We start from the raw sequence: 18,771 nt of genomic DNA, 5'->3' as shown, positions 1-18,771 counted from the left end.
ACTGGGTTACCTGTTTCAGAATAGATAATTTGCTATCCAAGATGATGCTGAGGTTGCACTCGTGGTCTGTTTGGCGGGAGGAAGGGCCGTGTTCAGCAGGCCACCAAGCATTGTTCCATGGCAAGGTGTTGTTCCCAAAGATGAGGACTTCTGTCTTGTCTGTGTTAATCTTGAGACAGTTGTCTTTCATCCAGTCGGCGACATTCATTATACATCTGTGGAAGCTGGCTATGGTGGTGGAGGGTTCTTCTGACAGCGAGAGGATGCGCCGGGTGTCATCGGCATATGAGATGATGTTGAGTCCGTGCAATCGGATGGTGTTTGCCAGGGGGGTCATGTACGTGATTACCATCAGAACCTGGGTTGGATCTGACTTTCAGTGCCTATCCTCAACACCTTTGGCTAACATGACTATGATGACCAATTCACCATTCTTGCTGCTGAGATGAAGTTTAGAGGTTCCCAGTCCCCAATCTTACTAATGGCAGGTGACCCAGCAAAAGTTTAGTGGGACCATACCGCGATTTGTCTGCTCATCTACCCTAAAACAAACATCTCCAAATAGTCCAAAATGCAGATCAGGATGTATGAAATCATTGGGTCAAAAGTGATTAGAGGGCATGTCCAATGATGCATCAGGGATGGAAGTCAAAGTGCATATGATGTCTCTTCCACTCTACAATACCTTTAGTGAAATGATGGCACAAGCAAAACTTCAAAGATACACTAACAAAGGCAGTAAACTGAAGCATGTGGACACTCTCTTTTTAGAATTCTTGTAGTTCTCAAGCTTTAGCTTGTAAATACAAAAACGAAATTGTTAAACAACAGTCAATGGTAGGGTTCACTGTTAGCAAGAACGCCGAAATTGAGAAGATAATTAAATGAGTACATGTCTCAGTGAGTTCAATACTTGCTGCTGACATCCTTTGTGATCTGCAGCCTTCCATATTCTGAGGTCAGTAACAGCTCCTTGTTACATTGGTGGAGTTCCCCCTACCAAATTTACAGTTCTCTCGCCTCATTTAGATTTGGGGAAACAACTAGGAAGTAGAAAAAAAATAAAAGCAATATCTCAATCACAGTGCAATCAGCAGAAGGATAGCAATCAATCTGAAGCAATCAGTACTTGTTCCACGCTCCAGCCGAAAGAAGAGGTAGTGAAGGCAGCACACGGTGTCCAACTGAAAGGCAGCAAATAAGAGTGACAATGAAGCTAATGAATGTTAACCAATGGGCGGGCTACAAGCACCTTGTATTCAATATCTCTTGCAAACGAGAGCGCATACGCTGTTGCAGGTGCAACTTAATAAAACAGACTGATTTAAATTCTTTTTGTTTAAACAGCAAGAACTAGAGCACAGTAATGTTCTCACCTCATCAAACAGGAAAGGAAAGACAATTTGAAATGAGGCAATTTTGTGCTGCTTCTTAGCACATGGGCACAAAAAAATTGGGCATAATTAGTTTGCGCCAATTTTCTTATTGAAAATTATTAATTGGGGAGAGGATGTGACCTAACGGCTAGGGCGGTCGACCTCAAATCCAGGGAACCGGGTTCGAATCTTGGCAACGACGCTCATCATCCTGTGATTCTGGGCAAATCACTTTATCTCCTCGTGCCTAACAAACAAAATGAATGTGTCCTTTTATAACGCAACTGGTGCTCATGTAAGACGCGATGATAACCGACACCTTCGAGTCAAGTTTGCGCTATATAAAACTCAGATTAAAAAAAAACACATTTTTTAAATCGTATTACATATGAAAAATGCTTCACAAGAAATAAATACATATAACCCATTTTTACAATGCATTCACACATGGATGCCAAATATGCATAGACAGGTGAGCAATTGCTAGCCATGGGCTGCCCTCAGTGCATAATATATGCTGGTGGTTGCAGGTGGTGGTTACTAGCAGTCATTTGTGGGACCAAGATGTGTATTTCTTCATTCAACTTTGACCCAATGTAGGAGAGAGAAAAGAAGAAATGGGAGAAAGCTAGAAAAAAAGTGACAAAGAGAGAAACCAGAGATGAAAAAGAACCTGCAAGACAGATAAAGAGAAAAAAGCTGTAAGGTGGAGGAACAAAGAGGCATGAGATGGAATCAAGACTAGGCTGTCTTGGTATTCATAAAATAAAGAGAAAATAAATATCAGTTGGTGGAAGAAAGAGGCATCAGGTGGTATCTAGGAAAGCAGCCTTGGTATTCATGAGATAAAGAGACAGGAAGTGTAGGGTGATCAAAGAAAAAATCATGAGGTGGAATCAAAAGTAGGCAGCATTGGTATACATGAGCTAAAGAGACAGGAAGTGTGGGGTGGTGGAAGAAAGAGGCATGAGGTGGAATCAAGACCAGGCAGCCTCTGTATTAATGAGATAAAGAGACAGGAAGTGTAGGGTGTGGAAGAAAGAGGCATGCGGTAGAATTAAGACCAGGCAGCCTCGGTATTCATGAGATAAAGAGACAGGAAGTGTAGGGTGGAGGAAGAAAGAGACATGAGGTGGAATCAAGACCAGGCAGCCTCGGTATTCATGAGATAAAGAGACAGGAAGTGTAGGGTGTGGAAGAAAGAGACATGAGGTGGAATCAAGACCAGGCAGCCTCGGTATTCATGAGATAAAGAGACAGGAAGTGTAGGGTGTGGAAGAAAGAGGCATGCGGTAGAATTAAGACCAGGCAGCCTCGGTATTCATGAGATAAAGAGACAGGAAGTGTAGGGTGTGGAAGAAAGAGGCATGAGGTAGAATTAAGACCAGGCAGCCTCGGTATTCATGAGATAAAGAGACAGGCAGTGTAGGGTGAGGTAAGAAAGAGGCATGAGGTAGAATTAAGACCAGGCAGCCTCTGTTTTCATAGATAAAGAGACAGGAAGTGTAGGTGGTGGAACGAAGAGGCATGAGATGGAATCGCAACTAGGAAGCCTCGGTATTAACAAGAAAAAGGAAGTGTAGGGTGATGGCAGAAAGGGGCAGAGGTGAATCAAGACTAGCAGGCTTAATATTCTTGATTAATATTCTGATAATGATACAGGAGGTCACTGGCGGGTGAAGAAAGTCATGGAATGGAATCATGACTATGAATTACTAGTAGTCATGAGATAATGAAACAGAAAAGAGTAGGGTGGTGAAAGAAAGAGGCACGAGGTGGAATCAAGATGAGGCAGCCTTTGTATTACCTCCTGATCCACCCTTGTGAACCCTTGTCAGTGGACTCACAATGGCAGAAAGAGGTATAGAAACTGAGCAGGGCTTTTAGAGCGTTGTTTACTTTCTCTACTTTTCACTGTTTGTCCTTGATCTGGGCTCTCAGTAGAAAAAAACAGGCTGTTGATGGTCCGATAGAAGGACTCTGGATACAATGTGTGATGTCAAAAAAGGGTCACAGGGTGGGTGACGTCACTTCCTCTGGTTTTTTTGGTGAATCAACATCCATGGTGGTAGAACTTTTATAAAAGTGGCTATTTCTCTCTTAATGTGCTTTTCCTACACACAGGACTCAATCCTCTCTTGAGGCTCCGGTGCCTTGGCCTTGACTTACCTTGTCCTGTATATATCTCGTTCTGCAGATCCTGCAGTCATTGTGCCGCAGGACCCGGTGCTCCCGATAGGATCCACCCTAACGGCGACCTGCACAGTGGGCACCGACCCGAGCCTGCGGGCCGAGGACCTGTTCTGGACTCTGAATGGACGCCGCCTCCCCGCGGAGCAGTACGCGGTCCTCAACAGCTCCACCCTCCACGTGACCATCGCCAACTTGAACGGGTCCAAGCAACAGTCCGGCGATAACCTGGTGTGTCACGGCAGAGACGGGCGCATTCTGGCGGGCTCGTGTCTTTATGTTGGATGTATGTCTTTGATTCTTGTGTCTAGAAAAAAGGTGACTTCCCGCCAAAAATTCCCCAGCCATGAGCAAAGAGCGCGTGCATGCTGGTTTACTAGGGAATCATTTGGGGCGATGAAAAGTTATGTGCTCTGGCAAAAACAGCTTCCCTTTGTAACCCAACCGCCTCAGTCGTAAAAGCAAGAAATAGAAAGGTTATAATAAGTGTTTATTATCTGAAGTCCAGTCCAAAAATCTTGCGTGTTTGTGGGCCAGTTGAGGGACGTTGTGGAACGCGGGAAGGGTGAGGTATTAATTGGGGTAAAGGAACAATTTGGAAAGAAGCCCTTCTATAACAAGTGCCAAAATCAATGTATACACAATATCGAGCTTTTCCAAATCACCATGTCATAAACACATGTAGTGAGCGTGAAAAGCTGGCAGGGCGATCCTGTGCTCTGACTGATCGAAAGAGCTGAGGTAATTACTTCAAGGAAACCGCTCTTCTGCCATAAACAGCAGCAGCTTTTATGGCTGCCAGAGAAAAAAGCTTAAAGTGAAAACTGTTACTGTTTAAGCCCTTTAATGTTACATTGCAAGCATAAAGTTTTCAAAGAAATATGTCAAAACTACCTTTTGTTAACCCTGATGAGGGTATTCTTCCACCTTGGCCATTACAGAGTCCTGCCATTACTTCAATTAGGCAAATGTGCTATTTCACATACAGGACTAAACACATGGAGCGCACAGGGCAAGGGCTGCAAAGTTCGAACTTGAAACTTTTATTTTAAACAAAAAGTTTCAGACTAAATTCTTTTTAAATGAAACGTTTAAGGCCGTTTGCCCAATACCCCTAAATGCATAGTGGAGCCCTCTGGGATGAGGAGAGGCACACTGGCTTTAGCAAGGCTACACCCCACAGCACAGTGCAGAATCGCACGACTTGGATTTACACAATGAACACAAAAGATCAGAGCTTTGTATAAATGTACAGGGTTGAGGCAGTTATGACAGTGCTGGGCAGGCTCACATTTATTTATTATCAACAATCCATGCGCTTGTTCCATATTACACATGAATATCAAAAACGTTTTGGGATGACCAACGTTTTATCTTTCATTGGGACAGGGTTTGATGTTTATATCTATACACCCCATGTGTATCTTTTGAAAAAGTTAGAATGGGTGCAACCTCCCAAAGTGGTGCTGACAAGTGTTCAGACAAAAAAATTCTGATGTGTTTAGGAAGTGCCAGAAAGCAACAACCTGGGAGCAGTTGGCAGGTACTCACCAATTTGCAAACTGTTTCATCAGTAGCACTTTCCGAAACTAAAAAGAAAGTGATTTTTGTGGCCCTGCGGAGTCCTGCGGGACCCCCCCCCAAGAGGCTTAGGGGACAGGTGTTTCAACCTTGCCCCCTTTTTCTTTTTTTAAAATATTTTTTCTTGTGTCTCGGTTCAACCGAGTCACAACATGACTGCCAATAGTCCTTGGTTTGGAGTGTTGGCAGCCAATCAGATCTCAACACAAGATCGGAAGGGGTCATAGAACCACAGCATCCCTATATATACAACTGGATTTTTTTTCAAATAACTCAAACTACTGAACTGATTTACACCATTTAACAAAAAAGGATTCTTTCTGGACCAACAGCTACCTTTCTGCCAAATTTGGTGTAATTCCGTCCAGCAGTTTGGGCTGTAGCCTTGTCTAAAGTTTCCTATGGAAATTAACATGGGAAAAATGCGTTTGGCAGCGTACCCCCCTCTTTTTCTCAGCCACTTTGACGGATCACCCCAAAATTGTCAACACAGCAGCTGAAGTGAGTGGCACATTAGTCTTGAAAGTTTTATGAGAATCCCCATATACATATATAAAAACAAATAGCCTGATATATATAGCATCAATCTAAAAATAAAACATTTATTTAATTCCTAAATATTAAACAACTTTTTTTTAATCTAAGTTAATATAACATCACTTTTATATTAAAATATAATTAAACACATTTTAATTCATTCTACATGTCACTTTTAATAATTATTAATAGATATATATAGAATTCAAATGTATGTTAATAGTGCTTGTCTGTGGAGTCTTCATATAGTAAAGATTAGGTAGGAGTACAAAAGATTATTTAACAAAAAAATATTAATATATTAAATCATCTGCTGTTGTAGTTTTTTCACAAAGTTGAGCGCTGCAACATAACTTGACATTTATTTATTTTATTTATGAGGTTTTATTTAGCATGGCCAAAACAGGGTGGCTGAAAGGTGAGCAAGGACATTCAGAGTTTAGACAGCAGAATAAAAGTTAGTGCTTTGAGACAATAACACCATACAACAAACAAAGGAAATAAAACAAGGGGCTATTTAGATGGTATATTGAATAACAGTAAGCTAAACAAGCAAATTTTGACATGGTTTAAAGAATAATTAACGGTAAACTATCAGAAATATAAGAATGGCAGGGACTTCATTAACTCATCTTACAAATAGAAAACAAATCAAATAGGTCGAAATGGGGTTCAAAGACAGCACGGGAGATTTTTGTAGGTGTTGGATAGGGCAGGATGTAGAACTGGGAGCAATAAAGTTAAGAGTCAACCAATGTGTGTTAGAAGATGGTTGAAGTCTAGAAGTCCTAGAATACAGAGTGGGTGAAAGAGGAAAAGAGGCGCAAAGAGGAGGTACATTTATATTGGAAGAATAGGGGCTGAAAATGGGAATAAATAAGATTAAACAAGACTAAGACTGAGGGGCTGTGGTGCTAATTGAAAGCAGACAAAAGAACAAGAAAAGAAAGTTTCATTATATATACAAATATACATGCATACGCATTATTATACTATACCATCATATTAAAAGCTGATGTTTTTGACTCAGCAACTAAATTCAGAGGAGAACATATGATTTTAGGAACTAACGAGGATGATTTAGATGATTTCCGAAAAAGTCAGTAATAACTGCTTGGCAAGGGTGGGTAAAAAGTGATTTAAATATGCAAGCAGCACACCCACAGAGGACTGGGAGAGGGTTTTTTGAAGCTAGTGGTAGCTAGGCAAAGGTTGACTTTGTTCCTCAGGTAGAGCCTATTCTACATGCCAGAAGCATCTTCAAGATGTTGTGTTATTACTATTTATTATTTGAGAGTTTTACATAGCGCTGGCTAGATCAGGGGGTATCAGAACACTTTAAAAGACAAGTGAACAGAGACTATAGCATTAATACAAGGATTCAAGGTTGACATACTATGGACAGAAGGACTAAAAAACAATGCAAATTTACATATGTATATCAAAGGTATTAAATAATATGTTATCCATTGGTGGCATTAGCGACAGCTTAAACGCTAAATTGGGTCAAATGACTGTATCAAATGATCCTGTTGGTGTGGCGAGCTCAGGGGGGTGGTTTGAAGTATTTGTTCAGCAATAGTGATTTGAGGTTCCATTTGAACCCACATCTATAGGATGGGAGTTCCAAATTCATGGAGGATTACCTGAGAAAGAACGCTTCTGGGATATTTCTTTTCAGCTTGGGAGGGATGAGGAACGAGTTTTGGAGCTTCTTAGGACCTGATTTCTACCCGCTCTCGATAGTTTGCTTTCCAAATACTTAGGTCTTGCAGTGGGTGGGTGATACAAGTTGTCTTGAAGATGCATCTTACTTCTATGGGAGCCTACTGCGACTCTTGAGAGCAGGTGAGATGTGGTCAAATCGGTTGGTACCTGTGAGGACTCTAACAGCTGAATTAAGAGTTGTTCTTAGAGGCGCAAGGTGACTTTTTGGGGTCCCAGGGATTAAGGCGTTGCTGTAGTCAAGTTACGAGACGACAAGTGATTGCACTAGTCTTTAGGTCTTCAGGTGGAATGAAGGGGTTGATTTTCTTGAGCTGTTTTAGGGTATAGAGCATTCCTTTAGCTGAATTGTTGATGTGTCTTTCCTTGACATGTTCACGGAGTTGGAGAATGCGAGCGAACAGTTAAGAACGTCTATGTTCTCAAAACATTCTTGATTGGCAAAGGCTTGTTTGTCATTGGGGGGAAAAGAGTAAAAGTTCAGTTTCAGTGTGATTCAGTTTCAGGTGATTGGTGCATAGCCAGGTTTGCATCTTGTTTAGTGTGATATTCAGATGGCATATGTCATGTTGGGATGAATTTTGTAGTAAAGCTGTGTGTCGTGGGCATAAAGGTGATATTGTACACCTACTTGGTTCAGGATTATTGTGAGAGGTTCCATGAAGAGGTTAAAAAGGGCTGGAGCAAGTATGGAGCCTTGTGGAACTGGTGTAGGTTGTGAGAGACAACTGTTGATTTTAATTTTTTGAGAGCGATATTGTTGATAGGACCTAAACCATCTCAAGACTATGCACTTGATACCAGGGCGATTCTTGAGGGTCTCAATTAAAGCTTGGTGGTTAACTGTGTCAAATGCCTCAGAGGGATCGAGTAGGATTCATAGGCAATAGTCACCTTCCTCTAAAGTTCTGAGAGTGTCATCTGATATATTGAGCACAGCAGTTTCCATGCTACACTCTTTCCTGAATCCTGATTGAAAGGTGTTGTGGTGGTTGAATTTCTCGATGTGTTGGCTGAGTTGGATCAAGACTCATTTTCAATAGCTTTTGCTAGAAAAAGAAGGTTGGTGATAGGGCTAAAGTTGTTGAGGTCTCTAGGATCTGCTCTAATTATTTTAAGAATGGGTGTGACTTGACCTAGTTGGAGGAAGTCATCACACAGCCCCATGAGAGAGAAGCATTGATGATTTTGGTCCAGAAAGGAGAGATGATGTGGTTCAATCAATGAAACATTTATAAGGTGCAGGAAATCACCTGCAAGGGTCTCGAGGCGCTGTACAAGTAGGGTGCTGCTCTATGGTTTGCTCATTCAAACATCCAGGTACAGGGGAAGAGATCAGTAGTATGGGATGTGGGTTTCAAGTTTGCAATTATCTTATTGGCTTCTCCCTCTGTCAACGGTTTGAACTCTGACCACTGTTTTTCGGTGGGCGAAGCAGCTTCTTGAATCTGGTTATTTGTGGGTTCCTCTGGTCTGAGGTAGAACCTGGAGAGGAAGTCACCATGGAGATGGGTACGTCGACAGAGCAGGAGAGCTGAGGTGTCTTGTGACATGGATAAGAGATTGTTACATTTTCATTATTTTCTCAGTAAAAAGAAGCATTCGTCAGTGGCTATTATTTCCTGATGGGAAGCGAGGGCAGTTTGCTGTTTACTTATGTTATAGCGATCCCTCAGTCTATTCTTCACCCGGTCAAGTTGAATGCAAAATAAATCAGCCTTTTCTCTAAAGATGTGTTTCTTGAGGGAGAGGCGTTCAGACCTGAGGAGAGCAAGGTGTGTTGGTCTAGGGTTCCTCCGCAATAATCCTGCAGTCATTCTTAGTTGTCTCCTCTCTGTGTTTAGATCTATATTGAACCAGGATCTAGATTGGGTCTTTCTGGATCTCTTAAGATGAAGCGGGCCACTCATTCAAGCAAGTCTGCCATCATTGAGTATGGTGATCAATGAGGTTATCTACTGTGTGTAGATGAGGACGTGAATGAAGCTGGGTGTTGATCTTGGTTTCCAGAGCGGATAGGGGAATGTGTTGGGTGTTCCTTGTCCAGTGTGTGCGTTTAATGGATGTAGCATGATAGGGTCTGGGGTTAGCCTTTAGGCTAATTGTATGAGATGGTGATCCGAGCAGGTGATAAGCGTGATGGATTGAAGAGAGACAAGTTAACTTCTGGTAATTATTGCATCTCGTGTAGCGCCTCTGTTGTGGGTCTGTTCCTAGCAGAGTTGCTTTAAGTCATTGATTTGAATAAGTTTATTAAGTTACAGACCATAGTGTCATCTCTGTCATCCCAGTGAATATTAAAGTCTCCTAAAAACACGCCATTAGTGTCCGTTAGAGACACCCATGTTATCAGTTCACATGGTTCTTCAATGTAGACTGAGCAATCACCAGGGGGTGGTAGATGGTATTAGGTTATGTCATGTGTATTTGTAAAGCGCACTATGGCCCGTGAGGATATCCTGGCACTGTATCTGTTTTTAAGTGAGCATCTTTTAACGAACCCAGTCAACTCCAGGTTTGTTCCCAATACATATTTGTGAATATGGTATAGGATGGCCGAACACATCTTTATGAACCTGACCAAAAATGCTTAAATTCTGTATTTATAAAATGTAATTGGTACTTTCTTTTTTACCAATCTTGCTGTGTTTTGAATTTCTTTTCTCTTTATTTAGTGCCTCCAGAAAAACCTGTGAACATAAGCTGCTGGTCCAAAAACATGAAAGACTTGACCTGTAAGTGGGCCCCGGGCAGTGGCGGAGAAGCATACCTGCACACCAACTACACCCTGAAATATAAACTGAGGTACAGTAGAGACAGGAGGAACAAGATGTCCTTCAACTAAGCTCTTGTTTGTTACAGTTTAACTAAGACTGCATATAATTTGAACATTTAAAAAGTGAGCAGGAAATTTGGTACAAGTCTGCGTGACATGGGAGCTACAGTGTCACGTCAAAGCGTTAGTCATTTAGAAAAAATGAGGGAAAAATTAGTTATTTCCTTTAAGATCAGGGGACACACATCTTGCCATCTCATATGGCTCAGGATCTGAATGTTATAACCCAAACCACAATGATTAAAACTGAAATCTTACCTCCTACTAAGGAAAGGGGGGCATTCCAGTAGAAAACAGAACACTGAAATATTACTATTTGCAGTTTACATGTGGAGGAATTTGTAAACATTTTATGCATGTAATGCTTACACAATCCCCACCTTCATGTAAGCAACTCAGACTGAAAATAAGGCAGTGATTAGATGATCCTATTCATGAACTGGAGATGTGGTGGTTCGTATGATCAGTAGATTTTGGAGATGTTTAATGTAAGGGTGGGTGTAGTTTTCATTACACCTGCCTAGTTGAGCAGATTGGGCAAATATATGATGCAAGTCAATGTGGAACTACACTCATTGTGGATCGCTGGTTCACCCGGACTACCCAACAGAATAAAGTTGAATACAAAGGAGGATGTATAAGCTATTGAACTTATGGTTACACGACTTTCCTTATACAAAGCTTTGAAGCAAACTAAGACCATTACTCCCAGAATGCATTGGTCTGCTGGATAGCAGTCAAGGACACTTTTGGCACGCAGTGATTTAATGAGATTAAAATTAAAATGGTGTGCCAGTGGCACTGAGACATCAGGTATTCCTTTTGAGTGGATTATCTCAATCAAGGACATGTTTTTGGTGTTATTTGAACTGGTCGCACTGCTAACCGCTATCTGTCATAATTGTTAAGGGCAGACCTAACGTGACTGTGCTCCAGCCAACCCTACCAGCTGGAACATGGTATTTGTTAGAGAATTGAATGACCAATCAGCAAGCCCCTGTCCCTTGATGTGTCTTTGTCATACATATGTGGCGTGCTTCTCGGATCACATGTAAGTTTTTAAGGTTTTATATAGCGCGAACAAGACTCTTGCGAGTATCAGAGCGCTTTACAAGTCATAAGTAGAAGGCAAGATATAGTATACAAAGATCTATGTGAGTAAGTTATACATAGTTCTTAATCAAAGGAAAACAGTACTACGCTAGTGCAAAAAACAGAAGGACGAATAGGAGCGCAAGAGCACAACAAATAATAAAATACAGTGAATAGTCAGAATTCACATGAATTTAGCCATGAGGATAGCTTTCACTTCTCTTTTGAAGGAGGCAGTGAAAGGGTTCATTCTAGTTTCACTGAGCAAAGCGTTCCATATCCTCAGAGCCATACCAGAAAACAACCGGTTATATGTTTTTTTTCTTGGCAAATCGTTGAGGTTGTAGGAGAAGAGTCTTGGCACTCCTGGAGGTTCGCAGAGAGCACCAGTTTCTGAGCTAGATATTGTGGGGCGTTGTGGTAGAGGGCCTTGTGCGTCATACAAGCAATTTTTAGATTAATTCTGGCTTCATAGCCAGTTGAGGGCTCTCAGGTCTGGCGATATGTGAGCATTTCTCTTAGAACCTGTTATGAGTCTTGCAGCTGAGTTGATCGTGGCTCTTGGCGGGGCTGTCGATGACCTTGGGAGGCCGCATAAGGTTACTGCTCCATATTCCACGTGGGGGATTACTAGGGCTTGAACTGCTCGTTTGAAATCGTAGGCGGGCAGAAAGGGTTTCAGTTTTCGCAGGATCTTTAGGTGGAAGTTGGCTCCTTTTCTTGAGGCGCTGATGTGTTTCTGCATCTTTAGGTTACTGTCCAGCGTTACCCCTAGAGATTTCGCTGAGTCGACTATGAGCGGCTGTCCATTGAGAGCTGTTAGGTGCTTCATCCAATCCAGGATAGTGTGAGTTTTGTTAGTGGGAGCGATTAAAAGGAATTCCGTTTTGAGGGAGTTAAGTTTCAAATTGTTCTCAGCCAGCCAAGTTTTTTTTTTTTGTAGTGTGGTGTTGAGCGATTTGATGTTATCCAGTGAGTGGATCTTGATGTATATTTAGGTGTTGTCTGCATACATGTGGAAGTGTATCTTGGTGAGGCTGAGAAGATCAGTAAGAGGTTCCATGAAAAGGTTGAACAGGGTTGGTGAGAGGGAGGAGACTTGCGGAACTCCTAATGTGACTGGCATGGGGTTGGTTGACCTTGAATTTTTGGGATTTATTTTGGAGGAAAGAGGCAAACCAGTTAAATACATTTCCAGACATTCCCATTCTTTGTTTCAGGAGATCAAGCAAGTTGTCGTGTTTGACGGTGTCAAAAGCTGATGATAGGTCGAGTAGGATTAGTAGACAGGCTTCATTCTGGTCTAGGATTTTTAGAGTGCCATCTAATACATGTGTCATGGCTGATTCGGTGCTATGACCTGCTCTGAAGTCTGACTGAAATTGGTTCAGCAGGTGGAATCGATCAATGTGATTGTTCAGTTGTATGTTAACGCATTTTTCCAGGAGTTTGGCTAACATAGGGATGTTAGAGATCGGACGATAGTTATTAGGGTCCAAAGGGTCTGCTGTAGTTTTCTTTAGGATAGGCAAGACCTGCCCAGTTTTAAGGATGTCTGGAATGGATTCTTGAAGGAGGGATGTGTTAATGATCTTGGTCCAGAAGGGTAGTAAGAGAGGAAGGAAGTTTTTTAGGTAGTTCGCTGGGAGTGGGTCTGTGAAGTGATTGGAGGGTTTCAGCGCGTTTGGCGTCTTTAATATGGTGTCTTCACTGTAAGTCTTGAAATGGGACCAAGTTGCATTGTTTTTTAGTTTAAATAGTGGGAGGTCATTAGCTAGGGCATCAGCCAAGGGCTGTGATGAGCTCATTTTCAAGTCTGAGATGGATATTAGGTCCTTGAGTATATCTGATCTAATGGATTCAGTCTTAAAGGCGAAGAAGGAAGCAAATTCATCACAGTTGGGTAGAGAGAGTGGGCTGGCGTTGAATACATTAGGTAGGCTCTTGGTTTGGGCTTTGATAAGATGGACTAGCTTTTTGGGGGGGTTCTTGGCTAGGTCTATTTGAGACCTGAAGAAATCGGTTTTAGATTTTCTGATCTTTCTAAAATAAGCATTTCTGGATGTTGTTAGAAGTTTGCGGAGGTCAGCTGAGGGTGTAGCTCTCCAACGTCGTTCAATTACTCCAAGAGAGCGTCTGTCATCATTTAGCCTCCCATCATACCACAGTTTTGAGTCTTTTGAAGAGCCCAACTGACTATCTGTTGGGCTTAGGAGGAAAGAAGAAGAGGTGGATTTCTGTTATTTTCCTGTTACAATGTGGTGATCTCGAGCTCAGTAAAAGATGTGTCAAAAGCAGAACCACCACAAAGATGCAGGTCTTCACGATGCAGTGAAATATAAAGTTGTAAGCCCACATATTGCACGTTTGATGATCCACCGGAGGCATTGTGGTTATCTGTGCTTACAACAGCCACAGCCAAATAGTTCAATAAGCAACCACTCAAGTGTGGTAAGATATACCTGACGCCCTTCAGGATTACAATTATTACAGATGGAAAACACACTGTTTGAATTTGAAATGAGCAGTGGAGAGTCAGAAGTAAGGAAGAAAGTGAGAATTGCATGCATCGGGTCAGCAGTGACATTTGCAGTCGCAACCTAAAGTAAGAGCATACACACTTTTCAGCAGAGCTGATGTACTTTGATTGATTGAAGGGATAGTACCAGCATGTCAGTACTACATCCCCACCACATGCGCATAACCCGCCCCCGGGATATCATGGAGAATACAAACACATGCACATGCTATTCTCTTATCACCTAGTGGACACTAGGATACACATGTGCACCCATGGACACCATGGAGACACCACGGAGAACCAAATTCACACACACACACCCGGGACATTATGGGTTATACAACACATACATGCACACATCATTCTCTTACCAACCCAGAGGATACCAGGACATACACATGCACCCACGAGGAGACCATGGAGAACCAAACTCACAAATGCGAGCGCACACACACACCACTCCCCTCTCTCCCAGCAAACACCAGGGTGTGCCTACACACAAACACACCTCTACAGTTCCTCCAGACCTCCACCTCCATGGACACCATGAAGCACAGAGAACATGGCAAGTAAAATCAAATGTAGTCAAGCAGTAGGATAGTTAGAGTACTAGTTCTTGATGTTGTCCATTACCACTCTAGAAATGGAACTCTTTGATGCATTTCATTATAAAATCATTATAGACCTACAAAACTTAATAGAAGTATATCAAACTTGTAACGCACACTCGATTCCAATCAATAAATACAGATGCATTTAACAAATTGGTATTTGTATGAGGATTAAACTCTGTCTCTAGAATTAATGGATGCCTTTGGATTTATACATGTGCCTAACATTTATTATATGTCTTGATTCCCAGGTGGTACGGACGGGATAACACCTGCCTAGAATATCACACCATGGGACCATACTCCTGCCACATTCCGAAAGACCTGGCTCTTTTCACCCCGTACGAGATCTGGGTGGAGGCCAACAACCGGCTGGGATCTGCCAGTTCTGATGTCATCACGTTAGACATCCTTGATGTGGGTAAGAATTGGACGTTTGCTCTTTAGCCAATTTTCCAGCACTGTCAATCTAATGTGCCAGTGATCGATACTTTTGTTTTTATTTAAAGCTTCCAAGTGTGCATTATGAAACAATTATTAATTTAATTTCAAACAGTTTCACAAGGGATCACACACATTGGCCTAAAGGAGAATCCATTTGAATTTCAAAGACAAATCTCTTAGAATGCTTTGATGTCATTTTCAGAAATGTAGAAGATATGCATACGAAGAACAAGCCTGGAATACATTTTGAAAAAGCAAACCTGATCTTTGTTACACCAAACATTTTTTGAAGACCAGAGTGTGTTAAATGCCTTCTTTTGGTCCAGGGACTATGATATTCTTCCAGTCAACTTCAAAGAAACCTGAAAAAGGACAGCATAAAAATGATGCTTTATCGTGGGGCCTTGACTGGAATGGTGGGTCGACTTGTACAATATTATGTAACTGAGTACAAAGAGCAGACAATTATTCACATCCACCAACACTTAAGTCTTGTATGTCTAAAAACTGATGGACAAGTTATCTACCTTCGGTAACACCTTATATGGTAGAGATATGATCAAGCCACAGACTCCTTACATTTGAATTTCACAGGCGTCAGACTGGATCCGGAAGACTTTTTCTCAAGCAATACCCATGCGCGCCGGTTGGTGGCGTCGGTCAGCTCTGCTATCATCCAGTCTCCGGGGTCTAGGGCAGACAAGACCTGAGCCAGAGTGAGCATCCTGAACTTTTCCTTTTTGAGGAAGTAGTTGAGGGTTCACAAATCTAGGATAGGTTGAAGACCCATGTCCTTTTTCGGGACCAGAAAGTAGCGGGACTAACAGCCACAGCCTACTTCTTGCGCCGGAATCCTCTATATGGCTTCCTTGGCCAAGAGAGACATGACTTTCTCAAGAAGCAGAGTCAGGTGATCCTCTGTCAGTCGGATGAAAGTTGGAGCCATGGAGGGAGGGGTAATCTCGAAAGGGAGGGAGTAGCCCCTTCGGACTATATGGAGAACCCCTCTGTCCGAAGTGATGTTCTGGCAGTGGTGGAGGTGAGGGCTGATCCTGATACGAACTGGCTGCCCATGATCTTGAAGGGTTGGACTAGGAAGGTTTGAAGGCCGCAGGGGGAGAAGTGGACAGACCTGACCTCTGGCCACTTGACCCACTGGGTCGAAAGGAGGCGCACCCACTGCTACGCTGAGGTTGCTGAACTTGTGTTGTCTTGTGGCTGGGATACGGCTGGCGTGACTGAAAGCCCCTGAAAGGGGCGAAAGGCAGACTGGGAAAAGGTGGCCCCTGATAGGCCCAAGGACTTGGCCATAGCCCATGAGTCCTTAAAGTGCTCCAAACCCATGTCTGCGTTGCCTCTGAAGAGACGGGTGCCATCGAAGGGCATAGCCATAAGAAAAGCCTGGACATTCCCAGAAAAGTCAGTTGTTCTCAGCCAGGAGTGGTGTTAAACAGCCACTGTTGATGATGTTGCACTGCCCAGAGTCGGTGGTGTCCATCTCACAATGAATGGTGAACTTTTCTGCATCTCTCCCATCTGATACTGGTTGGGAGAGAATGACCAGGACTTTTCCCAAACCTGTGGCAGCACTTGAGCAACAGTTCCCACAAGGAGGGGGAGTTAAGGCCCAACAGGCAAAGGTGACCGAAGTGCAAGGCTGGGAGAAGAAAACAATTCTTGCCCCAACCATCCAGCCTCTTGGAATCCCTGTCCAGGGGTGCGGAAGGGAATGCAATTTGTGAGGTAGAGGCTTGGATCACCAAGCTCTCTGGGGTAGGGTGGTGGATTAGGAATTTTGGGACACCCGGTGCGGGACGATGGCGGTGAGCAATTGTACTATTCACAGGAGCCCTTTTGCTGGGCTTTGACCAGGTTCACAGAAGGTGTTGGATCTAGCCCTGATCTCTGGACTGGGTGAGAGTACTCTGCTTAATTCAGAGACTCTGTCCATCACCACCCCTTGTTGTAAATAATTTTGTCCACCCTAAGCGTGGAAGGGTATACTCAGATGTGAGTCCCTTGCTCATTGCACCATCGGGATTCAAGCAAGCCGGGCCGAAGACGGCTGAAATGCCAGAAACCGGTCCCCGGAAGCTTGTTTCCTTCCCAGTGTAAGAATTGGCTTTTGTAGTCTGGTCTGCCCTGTTCCCATGATGCACTGGGCCAGGGACAGACTAATTTGCATACAGCCAGGTTCTGAAACTGGGATGGTGCAATGAGCTAAAAAACGGTGTTGGATCTAGCCCTGATCTCTGGACTGGGTGAGAGTACTCTGCTTAATTCAGAGACTCTGTCCATCACCACCCCTTGTTGTAAATAATTTTGTCCACCCTAAGCGTGGAAGGGTATACTCAGATGTGAGTCCCTTGCTCATTGCACCATCGGGATTCAAGCAAGCCGGGCCGAAGACGGCTGAAATGCCAGAAACCGGTCCCCGGACGCTTGTTTCCTTCCCAGTGTAAGAATTGGCTTTTGTAGTCTGGTCTGCCCTGTTCCCATGATGCACTGGGCCAGGGACAGACTAATTTGCATACAGCCAGGTTCTGAAACTGGGATGGTGCAATGAGCTAAAAAACGGTGTTGGATCTAGCCCTGATCTCTGGACTGGGTGAGAGTACTCTGCTTAATTCAGAGACTCTGTCCATCACCACCCCTTGTTGTAAATAATTTTGTCCACCCTAAGCGTGGAAGGGTATACTCAGATGTGAGTCCCTTGCTCATTGCCCCATCGGGATTCAAGCAAGCCGGGCCAAAGACGGCTGAAATGCCAGAAACCGGTCCCCGGAAGCTTGTTTCCTTCCCAGTGTAAGAATTGGCTTTTGTAGTCTGGTCTGCCCTGTTCCCATGATGCACTGGGCCAGGGACAGACTAATTTGCATACAGCCAGGTTCTGAAACTGGGATGGTGCAATGAGCTAAAAAACGGTGTTGGATCTAGCCCTGATCTCTGGACTGGGTGAGAGTACTCTGCTTAATTCAGAGACTCTGTCCATCACCACCCCTTGTTGTAAATAATTTTGTCCACCCTAAGCGTGGAAGGGTATACTCAGATGTGAGTCCCTTGCTCATTGCACCATCGGGATTCAAGCAAGCCGGGCCGAAGACGGCTGAAATGCCAGAAACCGGTCCCCGGACGCTTGTTTCCTTCCCAGTGTAAGAATTGGCTTTTGTAGTCTGGTCTGCCCTGTTCCCATGATGCACTGGGCCAGGGACAGACTAATTTGCATACAGCCAGGTTCTGAAACTGGGATGGTGCAATGAGCTAAAAAACGGTGTTGGATCTAGCCCTGATCTCTGGACTGGGTGAGAGTACTCTGCTTAATTCAGAGACTCTGTCCATCACCACCCCTTGTTGTAAACAGGTTCACAGAAGGACATCAGTCAAGGCCTCGTTGAGTTGCAGGAGGAGTTTCGAGGAGGAGACACCAGGCTGTAGGACCCCTGTCAAGATGTTTGTCTTGAATTCCACCAAAGGGAGCTGAAGGTCCAGGACTTCAGCTGCCCTTCTCACCGCCATAGAATATAAAGATCCCTCCTCCGAAGCCACAGTATGGGGAGAAAGCAGGCCAGAATATGGAGAGGTATCCAGCCCACTGGCCTCACCATATTCCTCATACCAGTCCATTTCTTGCTCAGGCTCGTCTTGTAAAGGGTTCAGCCACTCCTCCCAAGGACCCAATGATGCCGCCAGTGCCACAATCTGTATCGGTAGGCGCTGACCCGGCTCTGGGTCGTCAGGGATAAGAACAGTGCTGGTGCCGGCAGCAGTGGCACGACCGGCGCCAGTCCGTCCAAACACAGGATCCATCTGGAGGTATTGGTGCAGGGTTCGGAGCCACTGGCGTGGAACCCCCCCAGT

At 43.6% G+C, this 18,771-nt stretch overlaps 2 protein-coding genes across 11 annotated transcripts in view; one reads left to right on the top strand and one right to left on the bottom strand.

Annotated features, from left to right (window-relative positions):
* LOC144798821 (uncharacterized) overlaps window positions 1-18,771 on the bottom strand; it is a 390,922-nt gene that overhangs the window by 73,620 nt on the left and 298,531 nt on the right. For 7 of the 9 annotated variants that reach the window (XR_013603660.1, XR_013603662.1, XR_013603664.1 and 4 more), the window contains one exon: window positions 14,992-15,275. The exons of 1 other annotated variant lie outside the window; for it this stretch is intronic. The gene's annotated coding sequence lies outside the window, so the exon portion shown is untranslated. Of the gene's footprint in view, window positions 1-14,991; window positions 15,276-18,771 lie in introns of those variants that run through there. One more of the 9 variants, XM_078669868.1, reaches the window with a different exon arrangement.
* Window positions 1-18,771, top strand: part of CRLF1 (cytokine receptor like factor 1) — a 112,457-nt gene that overhangs the window by 40,126 nt on the left and 53,560 nt on the right. For both annotated transcript variants that reach the window (XM_078669862.1, XM_078669863.1), the window contains exons 2-4: window positions 3,574-3,852; window positions 10,085-10,214; window positions 14,721-14,890. In XM_078669862.1, the coding sequence (XP_078525988.1) occupies window positions 3,574-3,852; window positions 10,085-10,214; window positions 14,721-14,890 (579 nt within the window). The remainder of the gene's footprint in view (window positions 1-3,573; window positions 3,853-10,084; window positions 10,215-14,720; window positions 14,891-18,771) is intronic.

Source organism: Lissotriton helveticus, chromosome 12 (genome assembly GCF_964261635.1).
Source record: "Lissotriton helveticus chromosome 12, aLisHel1.1, whole genome shotgun sequence".
Taxonomy (NCBI): Eukaryota; Metazoa; Chordata; class Amphibia; order Caudata; family Salamandridae; genus Lissotriton; species Lissotriton helveticus.
The sequence above is the reverse complement of the archived record's forward strand: the minus strand, read 5'-3'. Positions and strand labels throughout refer to the sequence as shown.